At 44.2% G+C, this 23,239-nt stretch overlaps 1 protein-coding gene across 2 annotated transcripts in view; it reads right to left on the bottom strand.

Moving 5' to 3' along the window:
- Positions 1 to 23,239, bottom strand: part of LOC310743410 (solute carrier family 23 member 1-like) — a 42,086-nt gene that overhangs the window by 13,448 nt on the left and 5,399 nt on the right. The window contains exons 2-6 of one of the 2 annotated variants that reach the window (XM_083573639.1): positions 17,930 to 18,008; positions 13,874 to 14,026; positions 10,596 to 10,753; positions 1,761 to 1,920; positions 417 to 598 (exon numbers count right to left, since the gene is read on the bottom strand). In XM_083573639.1, coding sequence (XP_083429765.1) covers positions 417 to 598; positions 1,761 to 1,920; positions 10,596 to 10,753; positions 13,874 to 14,026; positions 17,930 to 17,986 — 710 coding nt within the window. In that variant the 5' untranslated portion in view covers positions 17,987 to 18,008. The remainder of the gene's footprint in view (positions 1 to 416; positions 599 to 1,760; positions 1,921 to 10,595; positions 10,754 to 13,873; positions 14,027 to 17,929; positions 18,009 to 23,239) is intronic. The other variant, XM_083573640.1, reaches the window with a different exon arrangement.

The following is a 23,239-nucleotide window of genomic DNA, read 5'->3' as shown; positions in this document are numbered from 1 at the left end:
ACATATTTCCAACTTCATTATGTCATTTTTATATATTCCATGCAACTGCATACAGCAACCAATGTTTATGCACATTCTTCATAACTCACATTTACCAGAAGAGAGTTACTTCACATATACTGCATACAAATACATAACTGCCAATGTTTTCGCTCCCAGTTACTACGGAAAAATGGGAAATGGTGTATGCAGTGCTTTTTTTTTCTTAAAAAAAATGTTTAGGGGTACTCTCATTTTGACTCAAGAAAATCATCATTTTATAGTTCAGGGAAAATACAGTAAATGGACAAAAGTACAAAGATTCACAAAATGTTTAGTGGTATGCGTACCCTTGCATACTCCCAGAAAAAAGCACTGGGTGTGTGTTCTCTGTTTGCATCACATTCATCTTGGTATTAAAGGGGGGTAAAACTTACACGGCTGCTATACCCCAGTGTTGTCCTGCCTCTTCTCCTGCAGAGACAAAGAGAGGCAGAGCCACCAAGGAGATGGTTGGAGCAATTGTCAAAGGGCCAATGAACCTCAACAGAAATCCAATGAGACCAGAAAAACCAATAAAGATTTGGAAGCAGGAAGCTACCATGATTGCTCCCTGCAACTGAAACAGAGAAAGAAAAAATAAACATTTCAAAAATAAACTTCTGCAAGCTTTGTCCTTCAATATGCTTGGTTACTGTATCTTTAATAATACTTCCAACCAGTTTTCCCAGGACAGGTGTTAAGCTAACTGACTTGTAATTTCCAGGACTGCCCTCTTTCCAATCTTTTTTTTAAATTGATGTTGCATCGCTACTTTCCAGTCCTCAAGTACAGAGACTGATCTGAGACACAAGTCACATATATTAGAGAATCAGCAATTGCACATTTGTGTTCTTTGATAGTTCTCAGGTGGATGTTATCTGAACCCAGCAATTTGTCAGCTTTTAATCAGTCTATTAGGCCTATAACTTCATCTCTCATCACCACTATCTGCCTCAGTTCCTCAAATTTCCCTCCTGCAAAAGTTAGTTTTAGATTATCTTCCTCCTGCCTTCATGGTTGGAGGCAGTAGTTCTTCTAACTACCAGTTGCTGGATGTTTCCGTGGGCATCTGGGAAGCCACTGTGAGAAGAGGATGCTGGAATAGATGGACCATTGGCCTGATCCAGCAGGCTCTTCTTATGTTCTTACTTTCCATTGATTTTATTTTAATGTAGATTCTTTCCCTGCACATCAGCTTTTAATAGTGACATTGAAATTTCTACCATAACAAAATGTTTAAGTATTTAAGCTGCCATCTTGGTTAGTTTTAGATATGTGAGACATAATCATGTCATCAACATCTCCCATGGTACTGTAGACTTCAATTATTACTGGAGAACAGGGAAATCTCCAGGTTTTGGAGAGCCCTTGGGCAAGATACCCTTCATGCATGCCCAACTCAATGAATCTACCTCCTCACTGCAGCAAGTCCTGCTAGGATGTGGACCACTGGCAGATGCCCAACCATGCCGACCTTTGGCACTGGCTCTGTTGGAAGACCATGGAAAGGAACTATGGGGAATAAAAACCATGCTGGTCCTCTAACATATGGACCCAGTCAAAGAGCAAGTAAAGTATAATCTCCCTGTGGCTGATCAAGAGAAGAATTGAAAGCAAAAGTGAAATCACCCTCTCCATAGCTAGTGGAGAAGCTACATAAACTTGTAGGATATCCTACTATTCAGAACCAAACTTCAAGATATTCCCCCACATATATATGGAATGCCCAGTGGGTTTACCTCTCGCATTCGTTTTTGCCAGGTCTCAACAAAGTCTGGAGAAGAAGTATCCAATGAGCTGGAATTTTGGGTCCACTCTGGGCACTTCCATCGGGGGAGAGAGAGCATAGCCAGCGTTGGAGTTAAGAAGGCAAAAGTCCCTCCTTGCAGGATAGGTAGCCTGTGTTCGGGATTGGAGGTAAGAATGGCACTGATGAGGGGGTTGCACTTTGTAGGTTTTTTGTAGATAAAACAGACTAAACAACAATGCAAATACAACCACAGAAAATACATTTGAAGACCTTTAGCTAAATGCTGTCATAGAAATGGAAGAGGCTTGTCAACATGGTCTTTGCAGGCGCCGGTATGCCTGCCTGTATTGCCAGTGGCGCCTTGTAAATGATTCAGTATAAATATTTGTAATGGACCAAAGACTGTTCCATCTTCTTGTTCAGCTAATGCTTGTCCTAGCTCAGCTTGTTCTGTATTGAACAGGCCTACATTTCTCTGGGCACCCACTCTTTCTTCCATTCTGAGCAGAGGGGAGGTGCAAAGAGAGAGTGCAGCAATGGTTGATATAGGAGCCTTTTTATCCATTGATTGTGGGGAGGGCTGATGGGGTGGCATGCCATTGTGGCAGTCATTTTGTATTGTGCCATGTCCCCTATGGGAGCCATTTTGTGTTATGCCACACATCCCTCAGCAGCCATTTTGTGACTGGAATCCGCTGCACTCTCTCAAAATTCCTGCTGTGCCCACAGATCCAAAGCAGTTCTCAAATAGATTATTGGCTCTCAACCAGCGTGTTGACCTTACCTAAGGAAGATCACACCAGCAAACACCACAGTTGTCTACTAGAGAGAAACTGAGAAAGGGGAGGAGAAAGAGAAGAGAAGAATGAATGAGGAGCAGGGAAAGAAGGCCAGATTTCCAAAGTAGTCAAGAAAAACATAGAAAGGCTGTACTGTAAAGAAAAATATGATGCAAGGTGGAAGAAAGTGGGGTCCATAAGGACTCCAGCCTAGATGACATCAACAAGAAATATGCAATCCGTGAGCTCTTCAGATGAGGGTGCTCCCGTACTACCTGTTCCTCGGGACATTCCTTTGCTGCTCAGTTCCTACGTATTGTATTGAAACCAATAGGATCATATTTGTATTGAAACAAACAGGATCGATGCCCTAACAAAAAACATCAATGCAACAGAAAAGTGGGGTGGGAGGGAATATACATTATCATGAAAAATAACACACAGGTGTTCATTCTGCAACACAAACAGGTGCCACAAAGTACTCCTGCAGGTAACAATGGCTGCAATTATACCTGCAGCCTCCCCTTATGCCCCGCCCTGTAGGTGGCCTTGGAGTTTGCAGGCAGTCAGCAGGTACTTACACTTGCTTATGTCAGGGTAAACTCCAGTATAAGGGGCAGATTACATGTTACCCAACAACAGCCATGTGCAGTGAAGCCTTGGCAGTCAGTTCTGCCATTTAAAGCACCCTTAGGGAGAAGGACATCTGCACAGTGCTTAAGCCATGGGTAGGCAAACTAAGGCCCGGGGGCTGGATCCAGCCCAATCGCCTTCTAAATCCGGCCCACGGACGGTCCGGGAATCAGCATGTTTTTACATGAGTAGAATGTATCCTTTTATTTAAAATGCATCTCTGGAATATTTGTGGAGCATAGGAATTTGTTCATTTTTTTTCCAAAATATAGTCCAGCCCCCCCAGAAGGTCTGAGGGACTGTGGACTGGCCTCCTGCTGAAAAAGTTTGCTGACCCCTGGCTTAAGCCTTCACTTCCCAGTGGCTTTCACCTAAAAAAATTCCCCTTTCACCCGTATCACCCTTCATCTCAAACACATACATATAGTGTGTCCAGGGCTGCAAAAGCAGCTGAGGAAGGAAGTTTCAGAAGAAAAAGTGATGATTAGCAGACAAAGGACCAAGCATTCCCTTCCTTCTTCTATGCAAATGCCAATTCCTTGGAAACCAAGGTAGAAAACAGGTTCCATGCTTTTCTCTTTCTTCCGGATCTTTAGTATGGCAAGAACAGGAGTCTTCCTGTACTAGCCACTTAGAGCATGGTAACTTGTACAGCTGATTGCTGTTGCACTGTATCCACTGGTCTCCCTTCAAGACAGTGTCATGGGAATTATAGATATAGTAAAATTAAACATTGGAAATGCGTGTGAGGAGGGCTGGGCAAGTGAAGGTTGGAATGTGATGGCTGTGTCTGCAAGTAAATCATGAGAGAAGGACAGAACAACATGTACCACAGGAGCTATTGCTTTAACCGTTAAGGGCAAAGGAAGAAGGGAAAGATAAGAAGGTTGATATGCCTTGTGATTAAACAAGTACAGTGCTACCTCGGGTTAAGTACTGTACTTAATTCGTTCTGGAGGTCTGTTCTTAACCTGAAACTGTTCTTAACCTGAAGCACCACTTTAGCTAATGGGGCCTCCCACTGCTGCCGCGCCACCGGGGCACGATTTCTGTTCTCATCCTGAAGCAAAGTTCTTAACCTGAGGTAATATTTCTGGGTTAGCGGAGTCTGTAACCTGAAGCGTATGTAACCTGAAGCATATGTAACCCGAGGTACCACTGTAGAAGGAAGTACTGTCATATATTGCCATCACTGCTGCTTTGCCTCCCTTTGCTTAGAAGGGTATAAATGACTGTGCTTTTTTCATGTTGGTGGTGCCACCCATCAACTATTTGCTGGTTGAGGTTATGCCGTGCTGTCTTTGCTACACTTAAATAAACGCCTTGTTAACTGACACAATTGGAGTCTGGATTTTTGTGGGAGTCATAACGCCATAGCAGAGGCTTGTAAGACTGCAGGGTACCTCCTGACCTCGTGACCAGCACTCTGTGCCTTACAATGAATTAGAATGTATTGACCTTAAATGGAGTTGTGTTTCCTCTGGGCAGTGATGACCCTATATGGTGATGGGTGTAATAAAAGCCTTGACCGGATGAGGTAACGTGAGACATTGGCAAACGGCCATGCGGCTGGGGAGAACAAAGGAGAATAAATCGGAGGAGGGCAGAGAAAGGAGCTGCTCTTATCCATCATGAAAATATAGCTGGCTCTCTGTGTCATTTTTCTATGCTAAGCCATCTCATGACGGCTGGACTCCGTCAGATTTTACTGGCTGTCCAGGCTGAACCTACATGGTACTGAACTCCAATATTTCCCCAACAGCAGCACTTTCGATAGGGAGTTATCACATTTTCCCGCTGCTAGTCACAAGCCAATATATTTTGTTTTGGGGGAACAATGATTTGTTTCCCCAAGTATAGCATGAAACAGGGCTACACAGGTGTCATAAGCTGCTCCCTCTCACACCTTCCTCTATTTTGGTTTCTCAATCGTTGCAGTGGTTCGCTGGCTATGCTTTTAACCTAGGAACAGTTCAAGAGCTTGTACAAAGAATGGAGGCAGAGATCTGTGGCATCCAGAGTTTTGGCGATTTCTTGCCTTTCCTTAGACCCAGCATTAACCTCACTAGTAAATTTGAATTATAAGACTATAAAGTATTTTGGCCCCCATGTTTGCATAGGTGTGCAGGGACAGTAATAACTCGTCCCCAGTGCAGCCAGTATTTGGAATGTTGCAAAGAAATCCCATCCAAAAAGTACATCCTCCACTTTGTAGGAGAAGCTAAGACCAAGGCAAACATGGTGACTCTAAGCATGACCAGATTTTTCAAGATAATCCTTTATCATCACCTTCCATATTTACATTGCCTTTTCCTGCACATCCAGCAATGCAGAAACGCATTAACTAAATAGACATGCCTGCTTCTCCTTCATCTTAATTGTCATTTACCGCTGTTTCACTGCTCTATGAGGTAAGTTATTTAATATTTGCCATCCTGGGAGTGCCTGTGGGCCTTTCCACAATGACATCGCAACTGAAATAAGCCTCGGCAAAGTATATAAAGGAGTGTTACTGCACTGTATGTACCCAAGACTTCAAAGGCGTTTTAATATTTTATGAGCCACAGCTCACTAATTTCTTCTGGAAATAGTAACAGGCATATTGCTACCTGAGGAATTCATTACATCCATTCTGCCCCTGAGCTCACTGTATCAGAGAGTTACTTGCACAGATCAGAGGTTACATCAGAGGCATTCCTAGAGGTGATCTGGGTGTGGAGGAAACAGATTCCTTAAAAGCTCCTGTTTCATTGGTAACCTTCCATTATATTGAAAGATATCATTATTATGTCTAAAAAATGTCAGTGGGCTAAGACAACTGAAGCCAACAGGAAGGCGCTTTGCTTTGTGTGTTTTAGAGCTGTAAATCATAGCTTCAGAACCTTCTGGAACTGGGAGTTCTTCTTTAATTACAACGAATGCCAATATGTGGCGTAATTTAGCTTAGCCATCAAGTTCACTGGATGACCATTTCCTAGCTTAACCTACCTTACAAGGTTAAAATGAGTAACCGCTATGTGGAACTACCAATCTCAGCTCCTTGGAGAAAGGCCAGGATATAAATACAATTTTTTAAAAAAATAAACAATAAAATCCCTATTGAAATGAAGAGCTTTAGACCAGGTCGAAGTGACTTATGTTGCAGCTGGCCTTGCAGTATTGGCGATATTAACTGTGCCTAAATAAGAGACGGTGAACTTGTGGTCCTCCAGACATTGTCAGATTACAACTCCCATCATCCCTGATGGAACCCAACATCATCTGGAGGGCAACAGGTCCCCAATCCCTGACCTAAATTCTAATTTAAAAGGTTTCTACTTGGCTGTCTAGTCAGCTGTCTAGTTTCCCAATGAACTGAGCCATCAGTGTTAGGCCTGCCAAAGAAAGAGCTCATAAATCTAGAGAGGATAATCTCCCCGCCCTACCTACTATATCAGTGCTGAGAGCAGCAGCAGCAGCCTCTGCTTGAGGGTGGGTGGAACCATCTGGACTGAGCTGACTTCATCCCTGACTAATCTTCATCCTTGACCGATCCACAAGTCTTCAAGTGCTATGATGCCACAGTGCCTAGAGAGTAGTATTCTCCAACTTGGTGGCCTCCAGATATTTTGGACCCCCATCAGCCCCAGCCATCATCTAGAAAGCACCAGGTTGGGAAACGATGTCAAGTGATTTGTTAGAAGGCCGGAAGGGACAGATCTATTTGCTTCCAGAGCTTATCAGTACTCACAGTGCAGCTCCTGCTGGAACTGAAGGCAGCTGCTTTATACAGAGTCAGACCAATTAATCATCTAGGTCTGTATTGTCTACACACTGACAGGCAGCGGCTCTCCGGGGTTTCAGACAGGGCTTTCTCCAGCCCTACCTGGAAATGCCCAGGATTGAAACGGTGGCCTTACCAATCCAAAACATGAGCTACCCACTGAACTGTGGCCCTTCATCCAGTTGCTCCTTTGTCCCAGCAAATTATCAGTGATATGACAACACAGCTTTTAGGGCTGTACTCGCAGTACTGCTCAATTATTATTATTTAAAAGTAGGAGCCACCTGTAAATTTACCTCAACTTTTTGGGACCAACTCTGCAGATGTTACACTACAACTCCCATAATTCCTGACAATTGGTCATGTTTGCTGAGACTGATGGGAATTTGAGTCCAACAACATTACGTGGGGCTACCCTTGGCTCAAGCAAAATGCTGCAGATGGAGAGTTGCTGAGGCTAAAAATATTTTTACTGGCTGCCCATACACTACTGGACTAGGTTCGTAGTTTTCTATTAATTTACAAGGCTCTTAACAGCTTGGGTGCAGGATACCTCAGGGACCATCTGATCAGTTAAACACATTTTGAACCCCAAAATGTTCCATGGACCCTAACATGCAAAGACTTGCAAAGGCTTTAAGAGAGCACCTGGCAGTTGTCTCTGAGCCTCCTGAAGGTGGAGGCTGCTTCAAAGACTGCTTCTGAACAGTGCTCTTTGAAGCAGCCCCTCATCCCCATTTGTGCCTCTGGAGGCTCAAACAGAACTGAAAGAGCACCTCTTAAAGCCTTTGCACATGGGGGTTCACATTTTTTAAAACTGGGGTTAAAAGAGGGTCCTCACCCTCAAAAAGGCTGAGGACTGCTGTCTTAGGAGATTTCTCTCAGCAGCTCTCAAAGCTATTTGCCAAACCTCTGCCGAATCAAAAGAGCAATTGTGAAGTTGCAGGAGTGCGGGGGGGGGGGGACGGGGACGGTAGCGGTGTGGTGAACTCTGAACAAAGATTATCTGTGCCCTGTGCTGAGAGTTTGTTTTTGAGAAAAGAAACACCGTGTCTTTGAATAATGGTTTGTTTTGCTTCCTCTCCTGCTGGCTGGCTTAGAAGAACAAAGGCACATACATAACGGCGCATGGCCATTCTTCCAAGAGAGTCTCATGATAGTCTGTAAAGACTGCTCATATGAACCCTCGTCAAAGCTGGACCCTGGAACTGCTTCATTTCACGAAGCTGATCTGCACTATAGAGCTCCGTGTCAAATTTTGTTTCTTTTCGTGACTCAGCAGTAATCCCTGCAAACTTCCTATGCAACACAAGTTTCCTTCTCCCAGGATTGTAGGATCGGGGTCATTATCCTCCACCCCCCCTGCAAAAAATAGTGTTGAATTTGCACAGCTGCACCCCAACATCCCAATAAGGATTAATGTACACGTCACATGACAACAGCATCTGCCAGAGGCACACTGGTCCTTCTCATAACAAATTCATAACAAGAGAATATAGATAGATACACTTCTTTAGAAGTTTGTAACTATCTTGGTTTTCAGGGAGCCACAGCCGAGTGAAATCTACACTTTGCTTGAGCTACACAGCTGTTTTAAGGAGTGCCTGAGCACCCAGAATTTTTTTGTTGTGGGTGCTCAGCACCCACACCACAGGGCCCTCATGCAACTTCCGAGCTTTCACAAGGCCTTTCTGAGGTCTTGCGAGGTCTCAGAACCTGATTTTTGGTGCCACCAGAAGTCAGGTTTCAAGACTGGGGGCCCTGCCCTGCATAACGTCATGACGTCATGTACACTGGGCACCCATAACCTGGGGCCCAAGTCAGCTCCCTTGGTAGCATATAAACCCAGCCACCATTGTCAGGGTGTTAATAGTGGCACAGAAGCTAGAACATACTATGCCACACACTAGTCTTGCTGCACATGTAAGAGGCAGAAATGTTTCCCTAACTATACAACCAAGCTCTTTCTTTTCCATCCTAACCCAGTTTAGGATTTGCATCAGGAGCAAGCGATGTTCCAAAATTCCATAGCATCTGTCCAAACTGGGTTTAGAGAGAGAAGTACTTCCTGGAAAAATTCTCACCTGTGCATTCCACCCAATACATTTATTTCTTTAGCAAAATAATTCATATCCTGCCTTCCTACTTTGCAGCAGAGTAGTGCCCAAGGCAGCTAACGGTCAAAGAATAAAATAATCACCAACAATTAAAGAGCTAAAAACAGAAATAGCATGGCAGATAATTAAAGATCACAGTCAGCTTAAAACATCAAGGCAAATAAAACATTTCACAGACATTAGGCAATCCTTTATGGGATCAGAGATCTAATTATGTCCACTTATGGGGAGAATACAAGTACTACCAGAAATGGAAGGTGACTAAAGAACCTATACACCATCAATACCATCCAGCTTGCTTACAAGATCATCTGCAAATGATTCCAATGTTCCTTAAGGTTGGTGATACAGCTCTTAATGATTGCTAGAAAGATGAAAGCATACTGCTTCCACAATGCAACACTCAGCAGCACTGCATGAATTAAGAACAAGATTCCACGCATTCTCAAAGATGTCAGCTAGTGAGCAATTTCCTGGTTTCTTTATATCAATGCCCACATACACAAAAATGGAACACAGTCTCTGAAGACTTTGGAAACAGATAACATTCCACAAAATCTAACTCCAGAATTTTATAGTTAACTATGGAGAAGAAAACTTTTTATTTTTGTACAAAACCAACTTACATTTTACTATCTGTATTTAATACAGGGGCGGGGAACCAAATCTGACCAGTGGACTGGTTCAAGGCCTCGCCCACCCCTGCAGGGCACTTTGACAAGTGGAAGAGAACACCCACCTGTCAGCCAACAGACATTGATGTGACAATGTTAGAAGAGCCCTCCCCCGCCCTGACAGCATCAGACAGCTGATTGATGCCAACAGTGAACTTTACTTGGTCTGCTTACAGACAAAGTGTGGATTTAAACCACAACTGTGCATGAACATTTTTCTTCTAAAATGTCCATTTGCAGGTGTGGTTTGAATCTAAACTGTGCCTGCAAACAGACAACATTAAAGGGACTTGCTGTCAGTTAGTGAGATCTATGTACCAAATAACAATTGAGAACACATTCTGAGCCTACATTTGTTCCTTTGCAGCTGCATTTTTGCATGCCCCACACCTGATGTTTCATATACCATCAGCATGGTTTGGGGAAAAACCACCTCACAGGCCAAATTAATAGGTCTGTCAGCTGGAGGCTCCCCACTGCAGCTTTTTAAAAAAGATTCCTGGTTCCTAAATCATTTTGCTTCACTTATTTCAAAAGGAAGTCACTAAAACCAGTTTGTAAGACTATATTGTTCCATTACGCAAACATGAAAGGAGGGACACGCAATATTTACACACTAATATGCATTCTCCACTTTTATCTTATCCTCTGCTTCCTGGGATCCTGATCCAGCTCACTGAAATTAGAAGATGCTGCTGAGTTTATTATGCTTTAAGTGAGGTTTTCCAGTCAAACTGTTAAAAAAATTCTCTTTCTTAGTGAGCTGTTAGTAGTTTAACTAATAATACACTGCATTCATCTCAGCCACATGCAAATGTAATGTAATGTAATGTTGCACTCCCAGAGGTACATGCCTACCTGACTCCAAAGATGACTTGAAGAAGGGTGCAGATTCCCGAGACAAAGAAGATGGTGCTGATCAGGTGACTCTGTGTCAGGGTATCGTGCTCCAAGCAAAGAGATTTGGACAGGATGAGAGGGATAGCAACAAGACCTCCAAGAGCAGTGAGGTAGTGCTAAGAACCAGAGAGAGAGAAAAAAAAGAGTTAAGAGAAAGAGCTTTGTGTATAATAGCGGAGAAGACAGGGCCTTTTTTGTAGTGGTACCCAGAGTACAGAACTTCCTTCCTCTCAAGAAAGGTGAAGTTGGCTCCCACCCTTTGAAGCTTCTGCTCCCATTGCGTGGACAGGCGGAGTCCCCAGATCCCGCGCGGTCCCCCCGTCATGTGGAATAACGACTCAAGACAACGTGCTATAGGATTAAATTGGCCACAACTTTATTAAATTTCAAATGTGGGTAGACCTTGGCTCAGGCATTGGGCGTTCTCCCTCCCCAGTCCCCAGCCGGGGACCTAGGGAGCATCAGGGTTATCCAGTGTGTGTGTGTGGGATGGGCCGGCTCTGGAGAACATATGTTCAAGCAGAGATAGCCGCCCCCGTTACGCCGCCGCCTCAGGGGAGAGCAATGACGACCTTTCGGCGTACGGTCAAAGCCTCCCTTCAGAAACCTCTTTAACGGGGAACCCTGGTATCGCTGCCGCAAAGAGGAAGATGGACTAAAGGATTCCGCCCAAGGCCTGATACCGCCAAAGTTGTGACGTTTTGCTACGGGAAAGGCGAAACCTGCCAATGCAGGGAAATTCCTTTCCGGCCCTTTAACAGCGACCTTAACGTAGCAGCGCCCGCATACCTGTGAAGAAAAGTTAACCTGCAAAACCTGTGAAGAAAAGTTAACCTGCAAAATAAGACATTAACTGAGGGTGGGTAGGGTGGGAGAAGCTCTGGAGCCAAGTGAGGATTCCCAGGTAAGATCCTCCCTCTATTGTGTGGGCAAGTAATCCCTCCCCTACCTGGCCTGGTCTTCTTGGCAACGCTTCCCCCAGGTGGGATTGGACAACTGACTGAGGTAGGCGGAGACCTCCAGGTATCCCACCTGGGGGAAGGCAAAGCCAAGCCTATGCTGATGGGGCCGCTCCAGACCTAGGGCTGCGCGCGTCCACGCAAAGGGCGCCCCCCGTTTTAAGCGGGGAGCGGTCATTACTCTAATGTAGCTGGATGTCTATACTTTCCAGCTTTAAGAATGTGTGGGGTAGGTAAGGATGGGGCTTCAAAGGAACAATTGGATACTCAAAGTGAACTCCCAATTGTTTGGGAGCAAGGCATTCCCAACACTCCATGCTATGCTTCAAAGTCCCAACAATCAAGGCTTCAAACCACAGCATCAGCTGACGTCAAAGTGACATCAGGTGACTGACAGGTCAACCCTCTATCAAATTTGGACAGCAGGAGTAGAGAGATAAGGATCTGGCCTGTTGGCCAGAAAAGGTTCCTTTTCTCCAATGTAAGCAATACTGTATTGCTTCAGACTGCAGGTAGGGGCTCAGATTGACTGAATGCTCTTTCACACACAAGAATCCACCCAAAATTGATCTATTGGAGAATAGGTAAATTGGACTCATTTTCCATATATATTAGTTTTCTACATAGTGTTCTTTTCAAGTCTGGTTCTGAGAATTTAGGCTATAAACTGCTTTGCGGGAACAACAAAATATTCTGGCTCTGCAGCAGCGGAGTAAGGATTTTTAAAATCTTTCCTCTCCCCCTCCCCTTACCATGATCTGTCCCCAAAACCACTAATGAACACAGAGGAGAGGAACACAGGTTCTTGCATTGTACCTGTCTTCCCCTCACTCCTTGCCTCAAGCTAGTGACAACTTTTGAGGATTAAATTGGGGAAAATCTTTAAAACACCTTCCCTCACCAAAATAGCTCCTGTACAAATAGCCTCCCTCCTCCAACAAACAAACAAAAGAATGGTTGAGATTCCTGTTGCTCATCTCACATGTAATAGCTTCTACCTTTAGCCCTGAGTTTCATTGACATAATGCCCCTATCACTAAATCAATATCTGAGGATTACCTCAAGGCTGCCCGCTACAGACTTTTAAAAAACTCCACTAATAGGATTATACATATTTATTACAAAATGATTTTTGAACCGATGAGAATGAGGAAGCTGCTTCATGTATCAAACTGCCTGAGAAAGTTCTGTCAGTACACCTGTTGACCTCTTGTTTTAAAGAGCAGGCAAGTCTGCACCTCAGACAGCTGAGGGAATTACAGAAGCATCACAAAGCTAAAGCTGTGTGAAAAAGGAAAGGCTGAACTAGGGTTGTCAGAACCACTGTGGGGTGTTGTGCAATAGAGCCCTGGGCAGACTTGGGTGACTGAAATCCCCATTCAGTCATAAAGCTGGACCTGTAGTGCTGGCTCCATGTTTTATGGGGCCCTTGAGCAAGATACCTGTCATGGGCATCTCTCTTCCCTTCAGTCATTCCCTTGGCCTGCCTCTGGGCCCAGTTCCAACCACTAGCCAACACTGATTCCTAGCACTCTCCCTCTGGGCCAGAGGGTAAAGAAAAAGGATGAATAGATCACCTAGGCAAGTGGAGCAACAACAGGACCAGGGGCTGTGCTGAGATAGGTTTCTGGTAGGTTGGAGCTTTCTCTGAGGGAAATTGGAAAAAATGGCACTGCCTGCTATACATCTGAATTTTGCCAGACATTTAGCCAATTTCTGCCCAGACACTGCTTGCGGTTTCAGTATTCCGGATATGTCCAGTAAATTCCGGACGTGTGGCAACCCTGTGATATGAGCCTTGGCAAACACAACATTATAATAATTTATAATAATAATAATTTATTATTTATACGCTGCCCATCTGGCTGGGCTTCCCCAGCCACCATTACCAACCCCTGATACCAATTCTAGTGATCTGAGTAGCCACCAGTGTCTCTCTCTCTCTCTCTCTCTCTCTCTCTCTCTCTCTCTCTCTCTCTCTCAGACTCACTTGCCTCACAGGGTTGCTGTAAGAATAAATGGAATTACCCCCAAATAAGTAATCCTGAATTCTTTGGAGGGATATAATTCTCCCTTGAGAGACATAATCTCCCCCATATATACACCACCCAGAGCATTTTTGCTACAATATAATCAAGCACACGTTGTGTCTCCTTTGCCTATTTATCACATACTGGCTGACTTTAAATCTGTTAGAATTTATTATTAACCTCAGCCATAGTTTTGTTCAACTGGTCACACAAGACCCTCCACCTAACTTTTCCTTCCAATCCTCACCTGAATTCCCAAGAAGATGCAGAGGTACCAAGGGGGGATATCTGTGACGGTGTAAGCGAGACGGCTGGAGTCTTTGCCTTTCTGCCTTTCTTCGCACTCTGGAACCGTGACACCAGCTTCAGGGAACTTGCAGTAATGCCCTCCATCATCAGTCTGCAGGAACCAAGGGAGAACATTTCAGTTAGGGCTTGAACCCGAGGGCACCAGCATTTGCTTCTCCGAAATGTGTTTTACAAAGTTACTGGCACCTCTTTGGGGCCTCTGGGTGCCTGTCTTGCTACCTGTCTCAATATGGATGGGTTGGAATGGAATGGACTTGGACTGGCAGGAGAAAATGCCAGAATACACAGTTAGCAAAAATGACAGGGAGAATTAGAGATGATACAGAACAAAGATTTAATAGAGAATGGGACACTTACAGAGGATACCTAAAAGAGCATTGTAAACACCTAAATTCTTTGGCAGGTCTTGATTAACCCTTGCATGACAGGAGGAAACTTTACAAAACCAAGACAATTGAGACAATTTATGAGAGACAATGGAAAGTGTGCAGTCGGAAAAAAGCAACTCAGGAACCATGTTGGGGTGATTGGAAGTCATAATGGAATCTGTTATGTATGAATCTATTTTTTTCTTTTTGTAATATGTATTGACCTTGGATTGTTTGTGTCGATTGTTGTTGTTTTTGCAAAATTAATAAAGTATTAAAAAATGTGGATGGGTTGGGAAGGGGAAAAACAAAGTTATCTGTGAATCTATTTCAATTGTAAATCTTCAGAGCTGGCCCCTGTATTTTCTAATCTGTTCCTTCTTAAACAAGCTCACTCCAGTTTCATTCAGAAAAGTTACTGGCTTTACATTTTAAAAAAGACAATAATACACTACAAATGTTTCATTTACCCTGCTCTTTCTCTGCAGCATGGTTTGTCACATGTATCACATGCATCATAAATAGGAAAGATATAATGAGGTTGAGCTGATTTCACTCTAGCTAAAGAGGACAACTTTTTATTTCTCTGTCAGTCATGGGGGAGAGAGGGGAGAGGAGACTTGAAAGCAGCAATGACACACAACGTAAAGAGAATAAGAGGCAAGTAATAAAATCTGCAGCAGATTTGAAAGCTAGAACAAGCTTGGACATTGGCCTAGTTATCCCTCTCAAGTTTGTTATCATCAGGCTCCCTTTTTGAGGAAGAGAGAAGCTTAGCAATCTGTTCCACCTAGTTGTTATGACGGGAAAAAGAAAGACCATTGAGAATTCCATTTGCTGAAGGTGGTCCAGAAACACACCATCTAATAGGAAACTCAGGTGCTGAGTGCAGGTAGCTATGTAACCAAAATTGGGTCACTGAGAAAATAAGGCAGTAGAAATTCCAAGATTTGCAGAAGTACAAGAAATGCTTCTGGGCAGAAGGGATGACTAAGGTGGCAAAAAGAGAGAGGACCCAACAGACATGTGGAGACTGGTCATTTTAAGTGGCCAATAAAATGCTGAGTATCAGTCATTAGAGTGGGGAGGGAAAGAAGAAAAACAGGAGGAAATATTACAAGCATCTGAGATGGGGGCATTGCTGTCTGGAACCCCACACAGGAGCACTTAATTTTGTTGCAGTCCCTACTTGCTGATACTAATAGTAAAAATTAACAGTTGTTTTAAATAACTCTATGTACGGACCATCCAAAGAGCCTTAGTGGGGTGTAACAACAACAACAACAACAACAACAACAACAACAACAACAACAACAACAACAACATTGCTGGTACTATTCATTTATACAACACAAGCTGCGCATTTTCATTCAAACTTCTGCTATGAAGTTATTTGCATGTGGCTTGGACTCTTTCCAAATAGCACGAGGACTTGATTTACCAGACTTGCTGATGGCAAAGCAATTTAGCCCTGGAAGTCTAAACAGCAAAGGTATCCTCAAGCACAGAGAACAAAAGAAGAATACTGAATTTCCAGTGGTCCAGCTAGCATGTTGTCTAACCAGTAGTGGCTCTCTAGGGTCTCTGGAACAGATCTTTCTTAGCAGCTGTGATCCTTTAACTAGAGATGGATCCTGGACCCTTTTGCAAGCTCTGCCTGCTGATCCCCTCTTTGAGGCTATATGAAAGCATAACATTTTTCACTGCTGTGCTGCTAGATATTATCTACATTGTTTACAAAGGTAGTCAGGCAGGTGTATTCCTCCTTTAGCCATGTATTTGTGCATGTACCGTATTTTTCGCCCCATAGGACGCACCGGCCCATAGGACGCACCAAGTTTTTTTGGGGGGAAATAAAGGAAAAAAAATTATTCCCCCCCCAGGCGCTTGTGGGGCCGGCAGCGGGGAGACGCACTGTGCCTCCCAGCTGTCCCCGGAGCTTGCGGGGCAGGCAGCGGGGAGAAGCGCTCTTCTCCCCACCGCCTGCCTGCAGACCAGGTCCAGGGACAGCGGGAAGACGCGCTGTGCCTCCCAGCTGTCCCTGGAGCTTGCGGGGCAGGCAGCGGGGAGAAGCGCTCTTCTCCCCGCCGCCTGCCTGCAGACCAGGTCCGGGGACAGCGGGAAGACGCGCTGCACCTCCCCGCTGTCCCCGGAGCTTGCGGGGCTGGCGGCGGGGAGAAGCGCTCTTCTCCCCACCACCCGCCTGCAGAACAGGTCCGGGGACAGCGGGAAGACGCACTGCGCCTCCCCGCTGTCCCCGGAGCTTGTGTGGCCAGCAGCGGGGAGATGCGCTGCGCCTCCCAGCTGTCCCCGGAGCTTGCGGGGCTGGCGGTGGGGAGAAGCGCTCTTCTCCCCGCCGCCCGCCTGCAGACCAGGTCCGCGGACAGCGGGAAGACGCGCTGCGCCTCCCCACTGTCCCCGGAGCTTGCGGGGCTGGCGGCGGGGAGAAGCACGCGTCTCCCCGCCGTCAGCCTCCAAACCACATCGGGAGACAGTGGGATGGCTGCGTTCCGCCTCCCCGCTGTCCTCCGACCTTGTGGGGCTGGCGCTGCGGCTCTCCTGAAGCCTGGAGAGCGAGAGGGGTCGGTGCACACCGACCCCTCTCGCTCTCCAGGCTTCAGCGAAAGCCTGCATTCGCCCCATAGGACACACACACATTTCCCCTTCATTTTTGGAGGGGAAAAAGTGCGTCCTATAGGGCGAAAAATACGGTACACACATTTGTGTTCTTTTTTCCCTCCTAGACGTGCAGTCTAATTCTATGAAAGTTTACTCAGTTGTAAGCTCCGGAGAATATAATGGAATTGCTTCTAAGCATAGGCATAGTTGGGGGGGCAGCTGCCCCCCCAGATCAAGTAAAACTATAGAAATACTTAACTAACTGACCAACCACATTGGTTCTGACCCCCCTAACAAAAGTCATACCCCTCTAACAAAGCACCCCTCCCCACGAAAATCCTGGCTACGCCCATGCTTCTAAGCAAGCGTTAATAAAACTGCAGCCTCAGAACCCACCTAAGGCATACAATGATGCAGGATAGGGGTGCGTAAACTTTAGGAATGTTCACTATCCTAAAGTTTTTAAAATGCTAACAATATTTCTTTGTTCTGGCCTGTCTTAATCTAGAGTAGCAGCAGAAAAGCAAGGGATTATCTTTTTTTTTTTAAGCAGAGAAGCAAATGACAGGGAGTGAACTGACATGTAATAAAAAATAATCCATTCTTCCTCTCTCTTATTTGTCAAATTTAAAGGACTATACAAGTAGCGAATTGTTACAATTTACTCAGAAACAGAAGTGTATTCAACATAGTTCCACCACACATAAGGGAGAAAAAGAGTTTTACAAGAAATAAATATGTTTTGGCAATTATAAACACAGCCTAACATTGCTAAGTCCAGGGGTGTTAACCCATGCCCACCCCCACCCCAGATTCCACTTCACAGGAGACCTAGACAGCATGCCCAATGGTCAGGGATGTTGGGTGCTGAAGCCCCAAGTTCCTATCCCCTGGCTTATTGTATCCATTTCTCTCTTTCCCCACTTTTTAATTTTTATTTTTTTTGTTTGGTTTTACTCAAGCTCACTATGTAGGCATCTGATTTAAAATACAAATATACAACTTACTATAAATATGGGGTTGTCTAGTCCATTTGGGTCCTTGTTTGAGGGAGTCATCTCCATTTCAAGGTTTCTTCAGCACCTTTTTCGAAAAAACAAGACAGAAGAGAAGATGAGATTTCCCATAAAAACTTCATGCTTCAAGCTCTGAACAAGCAGCAACAGAGTAGCTGAATGAGCCTGACTTGTAGGAGTCCAAATTCTTTTCCAGGCATTCATGTGAGAATTACTGCAAAGGAATTTCCCTTTTCACTGGCTTGCTGAAATAACTCTCCCTCTCTTTCCACTCAATTACACAAGATGGGTAAGTTTCTAAATCCTTGAGATTGCCCTGCCTGACACACAATGCAGTGTGTCAATTTCATGGGCATCGCAGATAATTCATTAAAACTTACTGAGTGCCCTTCCTAAGTTAATACATATTTCGTGTTGAGTAACAGATTTGTTTTTTTCAGACTGAGCACTATTTTAAAAAAATCTGCAGTTGTTTACTGTGAAACAGGGAAATGAAACTCAAAAACTATACAGATATACCTGTCACCTGAAAAATATAACTATTTCGTAACTTTACATATTATATATATACGTGTGTGTGTGTGTGTGTGTGTGTGTGTGTGTGTTACACATCACCCCAATCTCCAAGAGGTGAGAGACTCCACACTTACCCAGGATTTGGTTTCTTTGGAATGAAGGTCGGTGAAGATATATGGTTTTATTTACACATACATACAACCTTAGCATAGGATGAGGAAAGAGGGTCTCGCAGAATTAACACCCCAGCAGATCTTGCTCCTTTATTCGTCCCACCTTTAGATCTAGCCTGGACCAAGGCTATTCTTCTCCTATGTAACGGCTAGGTGAGTGGGGTGGAGAGGAGCCCACCCATCTGAGTCTGTGGCACACAGCAATTTATTTGCATAGGCCAAATCATGGTACTTGACTAGCCAGCGAAAGCCATTACCTTGACAAAGGAACCAGTCCGGCAAGTCTGCTCTCATATGTTCTATCCCCACAGATACAGGACCCCAAGATACTACCCACAACAAGAAATATACATACATATATACACACATGTGTATACACACACACACACACATACACATATGCATCCATATAGTTTTTAAGCATTTAATGATAATGAGCCTACCTTGAAGGCTTGATAGTGGGAAGCCAATATACGTGTTTTAAATGTTAGATTACAGATCGTTTTTGGAATGAAGTTGGATTCTGATGGCAAGGAAGTAAAAGGTGTAGCAAGAGAGGAGATTATGGGTGGGTGTCTGGTCCGTTCCAGCAGGGCTCCCCTCTTATGTTGCTTGGTACTAGAAGGCTCTCCCACCACTACCACCACTCCGCCCCCCATAACATCCAAGTACATCTGTTATTAGGAATGTGGGAAGTGTAGCCAATTAGGCAATTAAAAACGACATAGAATTCCACAATGCAATTTTTGGTTAGAACAGTTTGCTTGAGAACATTCCCATCATGAATGGTCACCAGTTATTCTTCCAGTAATGCAAACCGGGGAAAGGTGAGCTGTCTGACTTATTGCAATAGTTACTCAGAGAACCCTGGCATGCTATCTCAGACTCTGGTTGAGAATGCAGAAGAGCTAACCAGCTTAAGAGAGATGCCACTCCTGACACTCGCTGTGTTTCATGCTGAAACTTAGCCTTCAGTGACAAATTTTAGTGGTAAGGTAACCATTTTCTTGCTGCATCAAAACAACAACAAGCAAGGCACTGGAACAATGTGCCCTACTTCCTAAGACACCACATGCTGTTTTCAAGATGGACTGAAAATCTTACTCAGCTATCTCTTTCATACTTCTGAGATTTCAGTCGGGATTATCCAAACACTTTCAATTGTCTCTCTGCAGCTCTGAGGATTGGAAGCTAATCTTCTCCAAGAAAACAAAAGATTCTCAAAGATTCATAGGAAACAGAGTTCTGTACTCAGTAAGACAACTTGCTTCATTTTCCTGTGGCCTTGTAGAACCATGGCACACACTTGGTACTGCAGATTCCTTGAGCATTAGGGTAAAAATATTAGGTCTGAATGAAGTTTCAATATTTAACTAACAATCCAATAGCCAAAGACTGCCAAATAAAATCATGCGGCTATGGTATGCTTGGCCAGCTATACTGCCACAGGATTGGGGAGAGGAGAGGAGGGGGGCAATATGCAAGGTGGTGGGTGTGGGGTTGCCTTGCTCCTGTCAATATAAACAGGGGTGAGAAACCTCCGACCCATGGACCAAATTTGGCCTGGCATGGGTTCGATTTAGCCCAGGTAATTTTTGAAAGCCACACCCACCTGTCCCATGCCTGAAAGCATATATGAGACACAACTACGTTGGCTATGCAACCAATTTCCCCATGGATAATTCAATCACAAAGTCAATCCTTGCAGAAAACAGCTTTGCTGCCATGGCTAATCTGCCAGTGCTTGATAAGCGTCAAACATAGGGATGGCAAAGCCCCTTGTGCTACAATTCCCAAGCAGCCAGCAACCTGACAGTTGGGCACTTGGAAAGCACGATGCAAGGGCTTTGACAGGTGGGGAGGACAATCACCTGTCAAAGTTGGCCCACGGAGGTGGGGACAAAAGGAAGGATCAGGCCTGCAGAGCCAGGAAAAAATTCCCCACCCCTGGTGATCAATCATGGTTTATTGTAACATCCAATAACAATGTGAAAGACATAGATGAGAACTGAATGAAGCAATGGGTATTGCCTAGGGGCAGAAACCCAACAAGAACTGCAATAACTTTGTGCCAGCACTTTTAACCAACTAATTGATAGTAGAACCAGCCAGACGGGTTGCAAACTCCACCGATGGCTACCTCAGAACATATGCTCCAACCTTTGTTACTGATATTATTTTCTGCCCTGTTTGCGTAAATGAACAGTGTGACAGCTTCTGAAAACCACACAAGCTCATTATCCAGTCTACCAACAGTCTGGACATGCATTAAGATATCATTTCTAGCCTTTCCAGGTTTTTAAAAACTGCATTTTATTGATTTTCGAATATAACAAGCCTAAAAAGAACTACAACAGTGTAGATGCTGCTATCTTAATAAAGCAGCTTGCAAGCCTCCTTGGTGTTGACCATTGACAAAACTACTCAAATTAATATTCAAGTAACAAGAGTTCGCCTGGCAAGTCTGATCGAGAAGTTGTCCAGTTTGTGTGTATGCTAACTAGGTTCTAGGGGAAGCAGGACATTGCCTGCTACTAGATGGATGGAGAATATGGGTGTGATAGACATGCCTTTGCTAACAATGGACTTTGCTGGGGCAACAGATTACACAAAACAAACTATAGAACTGATGATTACATAATTTCTATAGAAGTGGTTCAAGCCTGAAGAAACCACATGGATACAGGTGGCAGAAATAATTGTAGAAACATTTTGCTGCTGCCTAGCATTGCAAACATTAACACACAACAATAACACACAACAAGTGTACAGCAGTTTTAGAACCAGTGTCACTGTATGTCAGGGCAGCGGTAGTACCTCTGGTGGGGAACATGTTGTGCTCCTTCTGGGGTAGTTTGTAAACTTTTGGTCCCCACCTTACATTCAGCCCTTACCTGTGGCTCCTAGAAGCTGTCTGCATGCAACAGCGGCCATACCCTGGAAACTGGCTCCAGCTGGTTGGCTAAACCAGGTGAGTGTAGCCACTGGGACTGAAACTCTCTGTGAGTTAGGGATTTCCCCTGCATATGAAGACAGGCTCTGGTGGATATGAGACCAATAGTGGGTTCAATACTCAAGAAGCTGGTTTCTTCACATGCCGTAGAGGGAAGTGTGGGGCAGATGGGGCTCATCAACCTGGGAAGGTAGCCCATCTAGGAGAAGGAAAACTCTGATCCTAAACCTCTGCCGCCTTGCGGGATATCTTCAGGAGAAGAAAAGGCTAAGGAGTAAACCCTACAAAAATCTGGGGTACTAAGACAGTTAGATGGTGCCTTGTATGCCTCCTTATAGCAATTCCTGCAGCCAAGCTGGTGCCAAACGTATCTCTCTGTTTTCTTTGGGCTGAGGGGGTGTTGTCAGCTGGGCAGCCCAGGACCCCCAGACTTGTGCCCCGAGAAGGTCACTTCAGTGCTCCTAACACCCCAGAGGCGCACTCTATTGTTGAGAGAGAGAGAGAGAAGAGAGAGAGAGAGAGAGAGAGAGAGAGAGAGAGAGAGAGAGAGAGAGAGAGATGCCAACAACAACATGGTCACAAATGAATTTCAGTTAGATGTGAGGCTTCAGGCCTCTGACAGCTTCCCTGTTTTCCTGGCCTATATGTGTGTCTCTAAACACTCAGTCAATCTAGTTTCCCAATAGGTCACAAAAAAGAAGTTGAAGTTAAAGTTTAACAACATTTACAGACAATGTTGTAGCATAATGATCACAATTACGACAAAAAGTAGATCATTACTAATGATAAAAAAGATAACATTTCTCGTGCAAACAGTGAACAGGACAAATCATTATGATTATTCCAGTAAGGTGAATAAACTTAATGACCAAGACAAGATGATAATGACAACCTGGATAACAATCAGATAAGAACATGAAGAAGAACCAAAAGTTCATTTTAGAATTTAAAAGATTCTCCTTTGTAGTTTGCCAGGCCAAGACTGGTGTTAATTGCAGATTCTACTCCAGACAGATGAATCAGGAAGTCAGAGTGCTTACTGGACCAGTGTTTTCACCCTAATATACATCTTTTAAATATTTTATTTGGATTTTCAATTTTAAAAATAACAAAACCAAGCAATAACTCTGGTATAGAGTTTTTTTTTTCATTTCCATTTGTCTATATAACATACAGAGAGCAAGTTCAGATACTCAGTGCCACCTGGATCATGCTATTAACTAATTTCTAGACCTCTCAAGATAGCTTATTATTCATTTTTGATAGATGCACTCTCCACCTCTATTTACCAGTGCAACAATGAAAACCAAATCCATATGACATAATGTGATCTTATTATCTCTCTTACCCATTTGCTATGGCTAATGAGCTTCTTTGAGAGGCATCTATCAATTATCCCACATCACCCTTTCCTTTCCAGCTTTTCCATCCTCACTGCTACCGAAAACAGCCTCACCTGTGCAACATGCTCCTCTCTCTTTGGTCAAACAAATATAGTAAAGCCATCAGAGGTTGAATTAATCTCTGATATTTCGCTCATGATTTCTTAAGTGCCTTGCAAACATGTTTGAACCTGAAAGCACATTAATCAGTATCACATTAAAGTATCACATTAACCTTTGTGTCCTTCTGGAGGCATGAAGTCGAACTTCTGTAATG

Source organism: Podarcis filfolensis (assembly GCF_964270895.1).
Source record: "Podarcis filfolensis genome assembly, chromosome: 10".
Taxonomy (NCBI): Eukaryota; Metazoa; Chordata; class Lepidosauria; order Squamata; family Lacertidae; genus Podarcis; species Podarcis filfolensis.
The sequence above is the reverse complement of the archived record's forward strand: the minus strand, read 5'-3'. Positions and strand labels throughout refer to the sequence as shown.